Here is a 14,789-nt window from a genome sequence, read left to right as displayed (position 1 = left end):
CATGACCTATAGCACATGTTTTTCATCCGTCCTAGTCCCTCCGGAGCTTCTAGAGTTGAGTGTGGAATTTTAGTTTTCATACATATCTGGCAACAACCATGATCTATAGCACATGGTTTCATCCTTCCTACTCCATCCGAAGGTGGTGGAGTTGTCTGTGGATTTTTAATTTTCGTATGATATTCGGCCTCAACCATAACTTATAGCACATGTTTTTCGTCCATTCTAGTCCCTCAAGAGCTTCTGGAGTTGAGTGTGGAATTTTAATTTTTGTACAATATCTAACCTCAACCATGACCTATAGCACATGTTTTTCGTCCTTCCTACTGCATCCTAAGCTGATGTAGGTGTCCGTGGTTTTTTAATTTCAAAAGGATACCTGACCTCAATCATGACCTATATCACATGTTTTTCATCCGTCCTAGTCCCTCCCAAGCTTCTGGAGTTTAGTGTGGAATTTTAATTTTCGTAGAATATCTAGTCTCAACCATGACCTATAGTACATGGTTTTCGTTTTTCATACTCCATCCGGAGCTGGTGGAGGTATCTTTAGATTTTTAATTTTCGTACAATATCTGACCCTAACCATGACCTATAGCACATGTTTTTCGTCCATTTGTAGTCGCTCCGGAGCTTCTGGAGTTGAGTGTAAAATGTTAATTTTCATACAATATTTGACCTCAATCATAACCTATAGCCCATGATTTTCATCCTTCCTACTCCATTCGAAGCTAGTGGAGGTTTTTCTTCTCCGACCTCAACTCTGACCTATAGCATGTCTATCCTAATCCCTGCGGAGCTTCTAAAGTTGAGTGTGGAATTTTAATTTTCATACGATATTGCACTTTTCATGCGAGGGAAGGAGTACAGGAGTTGACATAACTTGACAATACAAATTAAATGATGTCGAAACTTATAGAAAGTGGGTCTTGTTTTTTCGAAGGGAATCACAATGCGAGGGAATCATTAGAATTGCACTTTCCACGCGAGGAAATCATAATGCAGCAATTGACCTAGCAGAAACTAACAAGACAAGACATACACAGCTCAAGCACACAAATGTCCAGTGTCCGCCTACTTCCCCAAGGTCAACTAAATCCAAGAACTAAACAAAACCTAAACCAAAAACATACACGTTTAATAGAAACTGTTATTACAAGTGTAAAGGTCATTGGTGCTAGAATAATTTATGAAGACTACAGAGCACTTTAAAGTAATTCAAAAAATGGACTATGGGGAATACCATCATTTACTAAACACCAGCCAAAGCTAGTTAGGTTGACATCACCATTTGGTCACATGCCTGGAGGGCCTGGTTTGCATAGTACCTTACATCAACATCTGGGTCCTCACTGAGCTCAACAAGGCATGGTTTCACTGTCTTCTCCACAACCTGCAAAGAAGCATTTGATGGAGTCAGCAAAAAGCCTAATGCTGAAGAAAATAGGATCACAGGAGTTTGAAGGCTCCAACTTACAGATTGATCAAGGATGGGTATGAGCGACTGCAGGACTTTGGCAACATTGAATTTCATGTTTGGCACCCTAACAATTGAAGACTATCAGTGGAGCCTTGCGGAGATTATGCCTCAACATGTTAGCTATTTAAGACTCACCTATCCTTTGAGGATGCGATGACAACAGGGAGCAACTGTTGGCATGTGATGTCAGCACCCATGACTGGAGCAAGCAAAGAAATAGCTTGCAAAGTGGTCATTCGGTACAGATAATGTGGGTTGTTTATCTTCTCCAAAACCTAGAATACAAAGGAGAAATTAGACTATAAAGGTATATAATAGATAACACAATTTCATTTAGATAATCATAAGTTATTGCAAGACTTCTTCTTAAGGTTTGATGGTAAAAAAATGTTTACAAGCTCCATGCCATATGGTCAGGCCACATAAGGTCCAACCCAACGTTATTAATAATTTACTTGGTCTACTATGCCTCATTACTGTGAGCTTAGACATTGAAACTGGGGTTATTATCTATCACAGTTCCAATGGGCAGGCACGTAGGGCCCCTAGGCGCTAGGTGCAACCTAAGCAGCCAACTTGCCCTGTTTAGGTACTAGGCGCTATATCTCACTCTGCCACTTACCTATCACCTAGCACTTTCTGAATATTTTTTATTAGTAACCTCCTGGGACTAATTTCCTACTAGATTTCTTCACGAGTATGCATGAAAGAACGGTTAGGGGAACCATTGCATAAGAGCTGATCAGCATGAGTTTCATGCAATCATGCCCATCAACTAATCAACTAATTTAGTTAACCACCACCCTTGTAGTAAACCATGTCTTCTCAAGGTCAAGGAGGAAGGCAACCAAGACTAAGATAAGTATCAGCAAACGTATTATTTGTTTTTAGTAGTTGTAGGGCTAACCTGAGGAATTATATACTGCATTGCCCACTCAGGACTGAATTCCTCTGCCAGACGCTTTAAATTGTTGGCAGCAGCATCCCTGATTGAGAAAACCTGAAACCAAATGTTTTGGAATTTTCATAAGATCAATCAAGTATCCTACTTATAGATAAAAGACAGTCATCCAAAATTAGACATATAATTGGGAAACAAATGGAATGTTATATGGCATTGGTTCAGGAAATTGTTACTGTACCTTATCTTCTAACCACTGCATGCAAAGTGCCCCCAACTTGTCATCAAAAAATCCAACACCTAATTGGCTTGCCAACAAAGGTATGTACTCGATTATGGCAAGCCGAACTCTCCAATGCCTATCTTCAGCAAGCTCTACAATGGCTGGTAGAAGTGATTGCGACAGCAAGTCGATTCCAATAACCTGAAAAAAATTATTGGCAGAGCTTACAAGTGCAGCTTACAACTGGAAATGAATGAACCGGGAAAAGGTAATGTTGCTCAAGAGTCGAGACATAAAGGTAGGGGTAAACCCACATGAGCAAACTTGTCTTTTTATAGCTAAATAGACACCTTTAAGAGCTATTAACAGAATAGGGGCAAACTCAATCTTCATTTTGAAAAGTCGGGCATGTTGGGGATCGCCAAAAACGGTGGGTACCCTCGAGCGTCTGTCACAGGGTCAGCACTTGGTTAACTTATTCTTGCAGGTTATTATTTTGATACTGCAACTTCCCTTGCACTCATGGGAACCCTCGGGTAATTGGAAGAGCTACCAAATAGAGAAACATAATTCCTTACCTTAAGGTTCGAGGCTTATAAGAACCAGAGCTTAGGTCGATTGCGAATGACCTTCGATCTTTTAAACGGATAACAGCGCTTGCCTACTTGTTCGATAATTGTGTTTCATGTGCCAAGTCCATCAAGACGAGCTTCAAGGCGTATCTCCGAGCCAGAAGCCACGCCATGAGAGGATTAGGAACCCTTGACGAGAGATGGAGGCCTCGCAGAGGCTTCGCGGAAGAGCCCTGTGGCTATGGCGGAGTCCCAAGATAGACCCTAGCGAGGGTCCAAAGCAAGTGGTGTGAGAAGCCAACTTGAACACGTCTACATAGATGACCCTTGTGTACGGCACATTCTAAGGAATACAGTGGTTGAGTAGGGATAAATTGGGCAAGTAAAATAGTCCCATCCTGACCATAGAAGAGGATCGACCCTCACAGTACAAAGGATGATCATTCTTGAATGAAAGGCTCCTTTGTAGTTTCCATTTTGTGATCTTTACTGTGCAGCAAGTTTACTTGAGACCAACATGGCAAAATCACAAAGTAATAAAAAAAATGAGGGCAAAACCACAATTGGCCTTCGGGGGGCAGGATCCGAAAAGCCCCCAGATTTTATTATCAACACACTTAACATGTAGAAGACTAGGAACAGCATATATACTCATATTAAATTCTAAATTTGAAATCACAACATACCAAAGCTACAATAGAAAAGACGGCATGTGGCACAACAAAGGTATAAAGATGTTATGGACATAATTAGACGCAATGAGTAACTAACATAGGATTGTTAGTAGTAATGCATGTGTCCTTAGCTTATCTAACTAGTACTAATCTGAATGTCTGATCAGGTTAGCATAGGTCAGTTTCTTTTCTTTGGTCAGTAAGTCTAGTGAAGTCTTTCGCTGCAAGCTTGAGTCAAGTCAACGGATCAAGTCTTTTGTCTAGTAAGACAGCCACTAGGGATGTTATGTAGTGCTCCCTTTCAGCTATAAATAAGAAGCAAAGGGTCAGCCGTCAGGCTGTTAGCCCAAAATGATCTTTTCCATTCCACACACCCACAAAGGGGCAGTTTGAGGTACATATAGGACAACCATGGGTAGGTGGCTTAGAAGCTAACCAAAGCAGCATCTATAAAGCATCTAAGTAGATAAAGTGCACACAGGCACATAGATAGATAAATAGCACACCCAACACACACGACTTAGTCTATCAATCTCCCCCTAAGTCTTGCATGTCTTGAGCGGCAACTGGACCATCCCAATCCTAGAGCAGAGTTCCTGGAACTTGATCCTTCCAAGGGACTTGGTAAGGTCAGCGAGTTGATCCTTGGTGTTGATGTAGCTAGAGAGCCTGAGTCGAAGCGGAAGAAGTAGCGATGTACTCAGCCTCACAGCTGGACAGGGCCACCACCTGCTGCTTGACCGACTGCTAGCTAACGAGGCACTTGCTAAGGAAGAAGAACATCCCGCTCCTGCTCTTGCTGGTGTCGATGTCGCCGGCGTGGTCGATGTCGCTATAGCTGATGAAGTGTGCCGCCCCGGGACACCTCAGGTAGTGGAGGCCGTAGTCGAGAGTCCCCGCGACATAGCGGAGGATCCTCTCAACGGCCTGCTGGTGCTCCGCTATCGGTTGCTGCATGAACCGACTGACGTAGCCGACGGAGAACGCCAAGTACTGTCACGTGTGGGCGAGGTAGCGAAGGCTCCCCACAAGGTGCCGGTACGGTGTAGCATCCACCTCCTCAGCCGTGCTGTCGTGGCTCAGCTTCAACCTCTCCTCCATCGGAGTGAGAGTCGAGTTGCAGTCGGTGAGCCCACCCAGCTAAACGACGCGCTTGGCATAGGCAGTCTGTCGAAGTGTGATGCTCGAGTCGTCCTGGTGCTCCTCGATCCCTAGGTAGAAGGAGAGAGGCCCCAAGTCACTCATCTGGAAGGCAGCCTTCATCTCCTCCTTGAACGCTTCCACCTCCTCATCCTTGGTGCTCGTGATCACCAAATCATCGATGTAGACACCCACTAGCAGGGCATTGTCTCTGTTGCCCCGCCAGTAGACAACCACCTCGTGCGGGCTTTGCTCGAAGCCCATAGTCTTCAAGGTGGAATCCAGCTTGCCATTCCAAGCTCGTGGTTCCTGCTGCAAGCCGTAGAGGGCTTTGCGCAAGCGCAACACCTTGTCCTCCATGTCGAGGATGATGAATCCCGACGGCTGGTGGACGTAGATCTCCTCCTTCAAGTCGCCGTTGAGGAACGCTAACTTGACATCCATGCGATGGACACGCCAGCCCTCCTAGCTACCAGCGCGAGGAGACGCACGGACTCCATCCATGCATAAGGAGCAAAGGCATCATCGAAGTCGACCCCCTCCGGCTGCACAAACCCGCGTGCCACCAAGCGAGCCTTGTGCTTGACAATAGCACCAGCTTCATCCTTCTTCAACTTGTACACCCACTTAAGGGTGATCACGCGGTGACCGGGAGGAAGATAAACTAGCTCCCAAGTTCGATTCTTCTCAACAGCTTCCATCTCCAGCTTCATCGCATCACGCCATGGCGCATGTCCCTCAGCCTCAGCGAAGGAGCGAGGCTCGCCGTCCCTGTACGCGAGGTGCAACTCCACCTCCAAGTCGTGAGGCATTAGTCCTGGCACCGACTGGTCGCCGAGGATGTCCTCCATGGTGCGATACCTCAGAGGCTCACCATCGTGGTACGCGTCGACGCGGTCCTCGTCGTGAGAGAGCAGAGTGGCAAACTCCACCGGACTGTGCTCGTCGTGAGCCGTGATGGTGCAGGCGTGCCCGAAGAAGTAGCTACGAGCGTAGGAGAGTGGCGTGATCGGTGGTGGTGGCGGTGGAGAGCTCATCGCAGCCGAAGTACTCGCTGGAGTCGGTGGAGACCCGAGGATTAGGGTAGGCACGCTCGGCGAAGAAAAGCTGCCCACTCCCCCAGCTCCCTCGATATGGACGTAGTCGACGGTGAAGTCGTACGTCGGAGTCGAGCCGTCATCCACCATCTTGCCCAACGCCCAACCTCGCCCTTCGTCGAACACAACGTCGCCCAACCTCGCCCTTCGTCGAACACAACGTCGCGCGCCGTGCGCGCACGCTGTGCCTCCGGGTCAAGGATGCGGTAGGCCTTCACCCCCTCATCGTAACCGATGAACACCCCTAGGGTGCTCCTGTCGTCAAGCTTGCCAACGTGGCTCAACTCCTTGACGTACGCGAGGCAGCTGAAGACGCGGAGGTAGGCAACCGCCAACTTGCGCCTATGCCAAGTCCCGTATGGTGTCATATTGTCGAGGGCCTTGGTGGGCGAGCGGTTGAGGATGTGGACAACCATCAGCACCACCACTCCCCAGAAGATGGCCAGCATCCTCCTGTACCTAAGGAGGGCCCGGGCCATGGCCACCACCATCTAGTTGTGCCTCTCGACGACAACGTTCTGCTGCGGGGTGTACGGTGCAGTACGATGCAAACTCAGCCGTCATGAACTCGCCACCATTATCGGTGCGCAGCACGCGTAGCTCGCGGCCACACTTATTCTCCGCGACAGCTTGAACATGCTTGATGGCGTCCGCAGCAGCTCCCTTGGTGTCGACGACGACCATCCACATGTACAGGGAGACGTCGTCGACGAGTAGTAGGAAGTAGCGCAGCCCTCCAGGTGTAGCCGGCGTCACCAGCCCACGGAGGTCGCTGTTCAAGAGCTCGAGCCGCTCCTTGGCTCGGAAGCTCGCCTAGGAGGGAAATGGCGTCACTTTTGCTTCGTCACGACGCAGGTGTCACAAAGTTGCTCCATGTGGTCGACACACGACATGCCCGGCACCATCTCTTTGCTGCTGAGCCACTTCAGGGCCTCAAAAGTGGAGGTGTTTAAAGCGCTTGTGCCACCGCCAAGCCTCACCGTCGCGGCGAGCAGCAAGGCAAAAGGGTTGCGCCACCTCCGCGAAGAGGAGGTAGAGGCGGTTGCTCCCTCTCTCCACCTTGGCGAGTAGGCGCTGTTGTCGATCCCGGATCCGGAGCACTCCGCCGTCGATCTCCACGCGCGAGCCACTCTCATCCAACTCCAAGACTGATGATCGAGTTTCTCAGCGCAGGGATGTAGAAGACTCTAGTTTGGAGTCGGTGCTCACCAATCTTGGCAACGAGATCGACGGAGCCGATGCCCTTGATGTTCACGACCGAAGAGTCGCCGAACTTGACGAAACCACGTACGTCGACGTTCAAGTCGGAGAAGCACTCCCTGCACCCGGTCATGTGGTGCGTGGCACCACTGTCGAGGAACCTGTCGTCGATCTTGTCGTCACTGCTACCGTCGCCAAGTAAGACGTGTGCGCGTGGCTCATCGAGGTGGAGAGCCGTCGCGGCCAATGCCCCACCTCCTCGCACCCCACCCTCCGCACCTCGGCCGTCTGTTGAGGAAGAAGGCTCCCCTTCTTCCACTCCCTCTAGCAAGCAAGCCACTACTCAGTGGGGTGGAGCTTGCCACCAATGGTGACAGGCCCGCATGACGTCATCTCTTCACAGTCATCGAACGCCTTGAATCACCCCATCAGCTCCTCGATCGACAATGCTGAGAAGTCGAGCAGCGTCTCGATGGAGATAGCGAGCTGCGAGTACTTCGAAACGACGCGCAGGAACTTCGCAACAGCTTTCTCCTCGTTGATCTCGTCGTCACCGTACCGCTCCAGCTGCTGCATCAGGCTAGAGAGGCGGAGGGTGAAGTCATCAACGTCCTCGCCCGGCTCGAAAGCCAAACGATCCCACTCCTGCCGAAGCTTCTGCAGAGTGGACTTGCAGGCACGATCGCTGCCAACTCGCGATAGCGCCCCAGGCGGCCTTGGCAGTCCTCTTCCCCGAGAGGTTCGCTGCTATCTCCATCGGTACCACGGCGAGCGCTCGAGCTTGGCAGTCCTCTTCCCCGAGAGGTTTGCTACCATCTCCATCAGGACCACGGCGAGCAACGCCTCGAGCGCTCGACGGTCCACGTGGCTGTCGACATCGCCGTACTGAACCGCGTCACACATCTCCCGCACATGGAGTTTCACCTTCATCACCGAGGATCACTCCATGAAGTTGGTCTTCGTTAACATCGGCCATTGCGTGCTGCCGACGGACTCCCGGATGATAGTCTTCACGACCTTCGAAGGTCGGTGCCCGAAGTCAAGGTCAGAGCTAGAGTCGAAGTCGAGGCCGGACTCGTGGACGGAGCTCCACCTGCTCCGAGGACGCCCGCCATCCGCGCCTCGACACAGGTCCTGGACCCACCAGTCCACCCCCGCATTTCACCACCGATACACCTCCTCTAGCTCAAGACGGTCACCCTGCACCGTGCGCCTCAGCTCCATCTCGTCGTGCCGCGACATTTCGTGCGTCGCCTCTGCCTCCTCGCGCAGTAAGTTCACCTCCAGACACCACTGGGTGGCGGCCCCTGCTGCCGCCTGTGCCTCCTCCATAGCGAGCTGCCTCGGCTGCACGCGCTGTCGCGACCTCCACAACTGCCACGCACGCTACCCGAGCTACTGCCGCCTCTCGAGCCTCGGCGTCGCGCAGTTGCGCTGCTGCCACCGCGGCCGCCTCAGCACGCCACTCCTATCGCGCCACGCACCACTCCTCCCGCCGCTGCTTCTCCACCACCGCCTCGATCGCCGCCCACTGGTCATGGCTGAGTGGTGGGAGGAGGCTCGTGAGGCTCACGAGCGGGTCGGGGAGCGAGCCGGACGTGCACGCACCGCGCCAGCCGCACACCCCGCGTCGTAAACGGGCGCTGCACTGGTGGCTAGAGCTGCTCCGGCCACCAGACCAGCGCCATCCACGCCTCCTACCACCCGCTTGGAGCCCGCCATGTCGAGGAACAGCTCGGGGTGCTCTGCTGCCACGCGCCGCCGCCCGCTTGCATCCGCGCCGCGCCGAGCTGCACCGAGCCCGAGCCACCCGCGTTCGCCTTGTGTGCCGCCACCCGCCTAGAAGTCGCGCCGCCCGAGAAGAACCGAGGTGCCGTCGCCGGATCCGAGCTATGGGATGGTGGAGGAGACCAGCCAGCCACCGGATCTAAGCAGGGAGGGTGCGCCGCCGCCGCCGCCGAAGGTGGGCCTAGCAAGCACAGGAGAGAAAGGGCTCGGGTACGGGTAGGAACAGAAGAACACGGGAGAGAGAAGAGAGGAGAGGGTAGGTAGGAAAGAAATTAAGCTCTGAATACCAATCGTTAGCCCAAAATGATCGTTTCCATTCCACACACCCACAAAGGGGCAGATTGGGGTAGGTGGCTTAGAAGCTAAGCAAAGCATCTATAGAGCGTCTAAAGAGCATCTAAGTAGATAAAGTGCACACAGGCACATAGATAGATAAATAGCACACCCAACACACACATGACTTAGTTTATCACAGGCAACTGCAGCTCAAAAATCTCAGGTCCTGCAGCCCCAAAACCAGCAAGCAAACCTTCAATCTGTGCTGATTTTCTAACAAGGATGGCCAAATGGCTGGGCAATAGGAATATAGGATGACAAAATATTTGGGTTGAGTATAGAATAGTTTCTGCTCTTGCTTGATTCAAAATGGATATAATGGCATCCCTAGGAAATAATCTAAACTTGATTCCAATAATATGATATAAAGTAAATAAACAGAACTTAAAAAGGAACTACATGCCAGTGAACTTGGTGGATGGGTAAGATGCCATGAAAACTACACAACTAACTCGCAAGTGCTGCTACTTGTGGACGAAGCAGAAAAACTTTACTTTAAATTACATAGCTTGGCAGGGTAGCAAATCACTGACCTGATTAACTTGATCAAGTTTGCTTATTATGTTGAGTCGAACATCAGGGAACTCATCCTTCAGCAAAGAAAGGAAAATGGGAAGAAGTTGTTCGATAGTGGCATCCTACAAAAGGTGAAAGCTTGAATTGTCAGTACTATCAGAGAACAAATAGGTTAGTTTTTAGCAGTATACTAGCAAGTGCCAATAATGATTAGCAGTAATTCTGTATATAGTAACAAATACCAACAAATGATTAGCACTAATGATGTACAGTAACAAATATCAACAAAAAATTAGCAGCAGTGCTGTATAGTAACAAATACCAACAAAATAGTTAGTAGTACCAACATCCTAATGAAATGGAAGGGTCCATCTCTAGAATTCAAATCATTAAAAAGAGATAAACATTTGTTAAAAAATTAGTAACAGCTGAATGTGAAAATGAATTTAAAAAAGCAAAGTTCCTACAAAGAACAAATGGATTCAGATGTAAAAGTAGAATAGTGTATTCCAAAATAACCTATCTAAAGTTCAGCACCACCTCAGGAGCACCAAAAAAGGCCGTTATACAGCCATGGGGTGACATCTTGTTATGTTTCTTCCACAAAACCATATTTATTTGGAAGCTACTCGTCAAAACAAAGAGAACTTGTTCAGCTGATAACTAAAGTGTAATTCTCCATCAATGCAATGTATGCATTCACTGATATAGCTCACACCTTTCCCAACACAGGAGCCATTCCCATAATAACTGAAGCCAAAGCCGAACGAACATGCTGAGATGAATCTGACGATAGTTCCTGCAGGTAGAACCGGCACAAGTAAGCCTTCTGAAAATTAACAGTACAGAACTGAACAAGCTTGTGTGTGACACTAGATATACCTTGACACATGGAAGAATATGTTGGATTGCAATTTCTGGGCTTAATATCTTGCAGAATTTTGTAACTTTTCCAGCAGCCGCGATCCGCACTTCAGCCTCATTGTCACGAAGGACGCGAACATATGCTTGTACCAGATCATCCCTATTACAAAATGCAATGATCTTGATGGTAAGGAGTCCAGCATTATGTTGCTTAACCTTTCCACATATGCAGGAATAATAAATTTATGTCAAAGCACCATTTCTGACATAATGAAAGATTCACATGATACCTTGTGGGCTCAGGACCAACAGCTTCACACAGTTCATACAATTGATTTGCCACCATGTAGCGCACGCGCCAAGATTTATCCTGACAAGGATGATAAGAAAGTATAAGCAACCCAAATCATGTAGGTTAGTTGCTGAAACTTAGGATAATCTTATAATCTAGTACTTTTATGAAAATGAATATTGATAAATTTACAAGACACCCAATGTGTGGAAATTATACCTGCGAGAAATTTACAATAACCGGAAGAATATGTACTGCACAATCTTGGGGCTCCAACAACTTCCCAAGAGCAGCACAACCCTCAACTGCCAATAGTCGAACTGAATCTTGGTCTGAGTTAATAAATTCAGAAACAGTTTCTTGTTAGAAGATGCAACAGATGGGTTTGAATAAACTTATTTCAGATAACACAAGCTTATCATTCCAGGATATGAAAAGAAAAGCTTGAAGCAAATAAAAAGAAAAGTTTGATGAGAGTTCATAAAGCATAGCATAGTTCAAGCATTTTCAATCCGAAGGAATCCTGATGATCATTGACCATCATACAAGTTTGTAAAAGTAGGTTCAAGTGAAAAGGCGCAATATGGGGATATACAATAGAAATGACACTTTAACCATCTTTTTTATAAGTAACATCTTTACTCATGTTCTAATATTCAGGAATCAGGATAACATGTTACTTAAAATACTTGAAGTAGCAAATATTCCTATCTTTCCAACAAAAAAATTATATCCCAATATATAAAGGCATTTCTATTTCATAATTTTACCATTAATACAATTAAGCTTGCAACTAATCTAAAATTGGCAACAACAGATTGCAATAGAAAAAACAGGATATCCTGTTATACATGTTCTAGATAGATTGAAAATTACATAGAGTGTTACATACAGAAAATCTAACTGCTAAAAGAATATTAAAGATTTCACTGTAGCCTATATGAAACAACTACTGTGAAGTTGGTGAAACATTAAAGTTACCAAAGTCAAAAGGCAGATAGCAAACAGCAGAAGTAATTCAAATGCTTCTTAACAACATGTTGTGAACAAAATTAAATAACTAAGAGAAGGTGAATGAGTAGTTAGCACACACAGAACTAGTGCAAATCATACACAGTAAAAAACAAATGATATGATAAAATAGCGGTAAAATGTCCACAGGATGCCAGGATGTACCATCTTGTGTAAGATCATCAAATATTGACATGATTTCTGTCTTCAAATGATTTTGTTCAACTGTTGCAGAAAACTTTCCAAGATTGGATGCAGCAGCTCTTCTCACCATAGGCATGTCGTCTTGGCATAACTGACCATAAATAGTCCTTAATTCTGCCTTCAGTGATTCAGATGCGCTAGGATAGGCGATATGAAAAAGGCCACATGATGACACTCTAGCTGTGAACCACTCGCCCGCCGCTAATCTCTGAATTGAACAAGTATGTTTAATTCATTGTTAAAAAATATAGAAAAAATTGCAGTACCCACATGCACAAGTGCTCTTTGTGTTTGTAATAAGTTAACTAAAAGAGATGAAAGATATATAATTTGAATGGAGTGCTCTTTTTTCTATGCTTGTGACAATTTAAACTACTTTATTTAAATCCATAACTGAAAACTTAAACTTAAGAATAAAGATTAAGTAATATGCACATGTAGAAAACTAGTTTCCTAGAAATTTAATAGTAGTTTCAACTAACAGAACCAGCTAAATGATCATTGTAAACCTACCATCAATACAACAAACACCAAATGATGATTGTTGTTGACAAGAAAAATGTAAAATATTTATGTTATCTTGTTATAAGACGGTGTATTAGGTGAAAAACTAGTTCATTAATGATCGAAAAGACATTGTTCAAACTATAAATGCAATAGGTTACATGATCCTGTGGAAGTGGAATATACCTCCAATACATTTTGTCAATTTGAAGCCTTTCTTAACTTGTTAAATGAGAATGTAAATTATAAATTCATGAATATGTTCAATAAGCATCTGCATAGTGTTATGATGCACCAGCAGTGAATGCAGAATTTAAAAAAATGACAGAAGCACTAGGAAAACAGGTTTATGTGTATTTCTATTAAGATAGATAGATATATAACTACTGCTTTAGCCTAAATCAATGTGAATGCTTCTTTTTTTCTGCCATTTACATCACAATGTACAAGAAAGCTGGAAATATATTAACAATAAACATACTCATCATACCTTTACAACAGGGATGAACCAGTCCACGATATCACTTTCATTCATCTGTGCTCCAATCCGGCACAGTGATTCCACAGCCTTGTCTCTGACGCAGGTTTCCTCCACAGTACACAATGTTTCGAGTGGTGGAAGCAAAACGTGTGCATGCTCTACACCTCCAACATAAGGAATAAACACACCCAACTCTTCCGCCATTGCAAGAAGCACCTCATCTTCATCATCATTGTTTTCACTAAGGAATGGAATTAGTTCCTTCCTTGTTCTTTCTTCACCCAGTGCCCGGGCAATCGTAGAAAGTTTTCTGATGGAGTTCAAGCGCAACTGAATATCTTCATTTTTCAGTTCATCGATCAGTACAGCAATCGGGTACAGAGGCTCATCTATCATAGCCATTATCAGGTTTAGCTAGAATATATTTTCAGCTGCAAAATAAACCAAAAGGCATAAAAATAAATTAGATGTGAAAAGGAATATCACATCCACAAATTATTAGGAAACCAAATTAAGCCCTTCAATAAACAGGTACAAGGCCTATAGAACTTTGTGCAACATAACAACTTAAACATTTGGTCGAATTTAACACTCCTAGAAGATTTAAATAAATTATCAAACATCATTTGTGTGCAACAATGCAAGGCGAGCTTCCTCAACAACGACCACTCAGATCCTAAGGCTCGCAACGGGGTCCCAGGCATCCGAAATTCGGAATCTATGCGAAAATATTAACCACTGCACATGCAAGATTTGGGGCGACGGCATGCACAGTCCCGGTTCAATGAACCCGAACTGCCCCTGCCACCGCCGGCCGCGCCACCCACAAGGCGCTCGCCCACGCCGTATGCCCTTCCCGCCGGTTGTCGTGCGCCACCCGACCGGCGGCGCCCACGCCTCCCCGCCTCCCCGCCTCACAAACCTCGATCCGACACCGCTGCCGCGCCTACCGCCGCCGCCAGACGCTCCTCTAAGCCCGCGGGCCATGGAGCCCTCCCCCGACAACCCCAGACCCGAAACCCTAACCCTAACCCAGCCACCACCATGCCTCAATCCGAGAGAGGGAGGAGGAGCAGGAGGAGGAGAGGACCCACCTCGTCACCGGCCGTCTACCACTACACACAAGAGCTGGACGAGCATGAATCGGAGGAGAGGAACCGTGGCTGAGCGGCTGAGCTCAGACGGAGAAGGCGCAACCGTGGCTGCGGAGAGGGAGTCCGGTAGCGGTAGGGGAGGGCTGGGCATAAGTTTGGTTGAATGTATTGGATGGATGGAGGCGCAAATACCACAACCGCGTTTTCTCAATAAACACTTTCAATATCTAATTTTAGGATTGACAAAAAAAATTGTCGAAAAACAAAACCTTTGCACATTTTTTTTTAGAGGTATCTAATATTTCCTTAATGAGTTATGTGGAAATTTAGTAAAATACATCCAATATTTATGAGTTGCATGTTTGTTTTCTAAAATTATGAGGTGTTAATCATAATATTTGGTGTTTAAAAT

At 46.7% G+C, this 14,789-nt stretch overlaps 1 protein-coding gene across 1 annotated transcript; it reads right to left on the bottom strand.

Annotated features, from left to right (window-relative positions):
* Positions 1 to 953: 953 nt before the first annotated feature.
* Positions 954 to 14,552, bottom strand: LOC117860580 (uncharacterized). The gene is made up of 13 exons (XM_034743901.2): positions 14,378 to 14,552; positions 13,293 to 13,714; positions 12,260 to 12,506; positions 11,303 to 11,415; positions 11,082 to 11,161; positions 10,810 to 10,951; positions 10,646 to 10,726; positions 9,945 to 10,049; positions 2,623 to 2,805; positions 2,388 to 2,480; positions 1,616 to 1,755; positions 1,478 to 1,544; positions 954 to 1,393 (listed from the first exon to the last, which is right to left on the bottom strand). Exons 2-13 carry the CDS (start codon positions 13,683 to 13,685, stop codon positions 1,274 to 1,276), a joined length of 1,764 nt encoding a protein of 587 aa, XP_034599792.1. The 5' UTR covers positions 13,686 to 13,714; positions 14,378 to 14,552; the 3' UTR covers positions 954 to 1,273.
* Positions 14,553 to 14,789: the final 237 nt, after the last annotated feature.

Source organism: Setaria viridis, chromosome 6 (assembly GCF_005286985.2).
Source record: "Setaria viridis chromosome 6, Setaria_viridis_v4.0, whole genome shotgun sequence".
In the NCBI taxonomy this organism is placed as follows: domain Eukaryota; kingdom Viridiplantae; phylum Streptophyta; class Magnoliopsida; order Poales; family Poaceae; genus Setaria; species Setaria viridis.
Note: the sequence above shows the minus strand (reverse complement) of the source record. Positions and strands in the feature narration are given on the sequence as shown.

What these genes read in the sequence shown, in the direction of transcription:
- LOC117860580 (XM_034743901.2), bottom strand. Translation starts at nt 13,685, where the DNA reads ATGGCTATGATAGATGAGCCTCTGTACCCGATTGCTGTACTGATCGAT. An exon ending in TTATTGTAAATTTCTCGCAG is followed by an intron (nt 11,162 to 11,302) that starts GTATAATTTCCA and finishes CATCCTTGTCAG; the next exon opens with GATAAATCTTGGCGCGTGCG. An exon ending in GTTGGTCCTGAGCCCACAAG is followed by an intron (nt 10,952 to 11,081) that starts GTATCATGTGAA and finishes ATTTTGTAATAG; the next exon opens with GGATGATCTGGTACAAGCAT.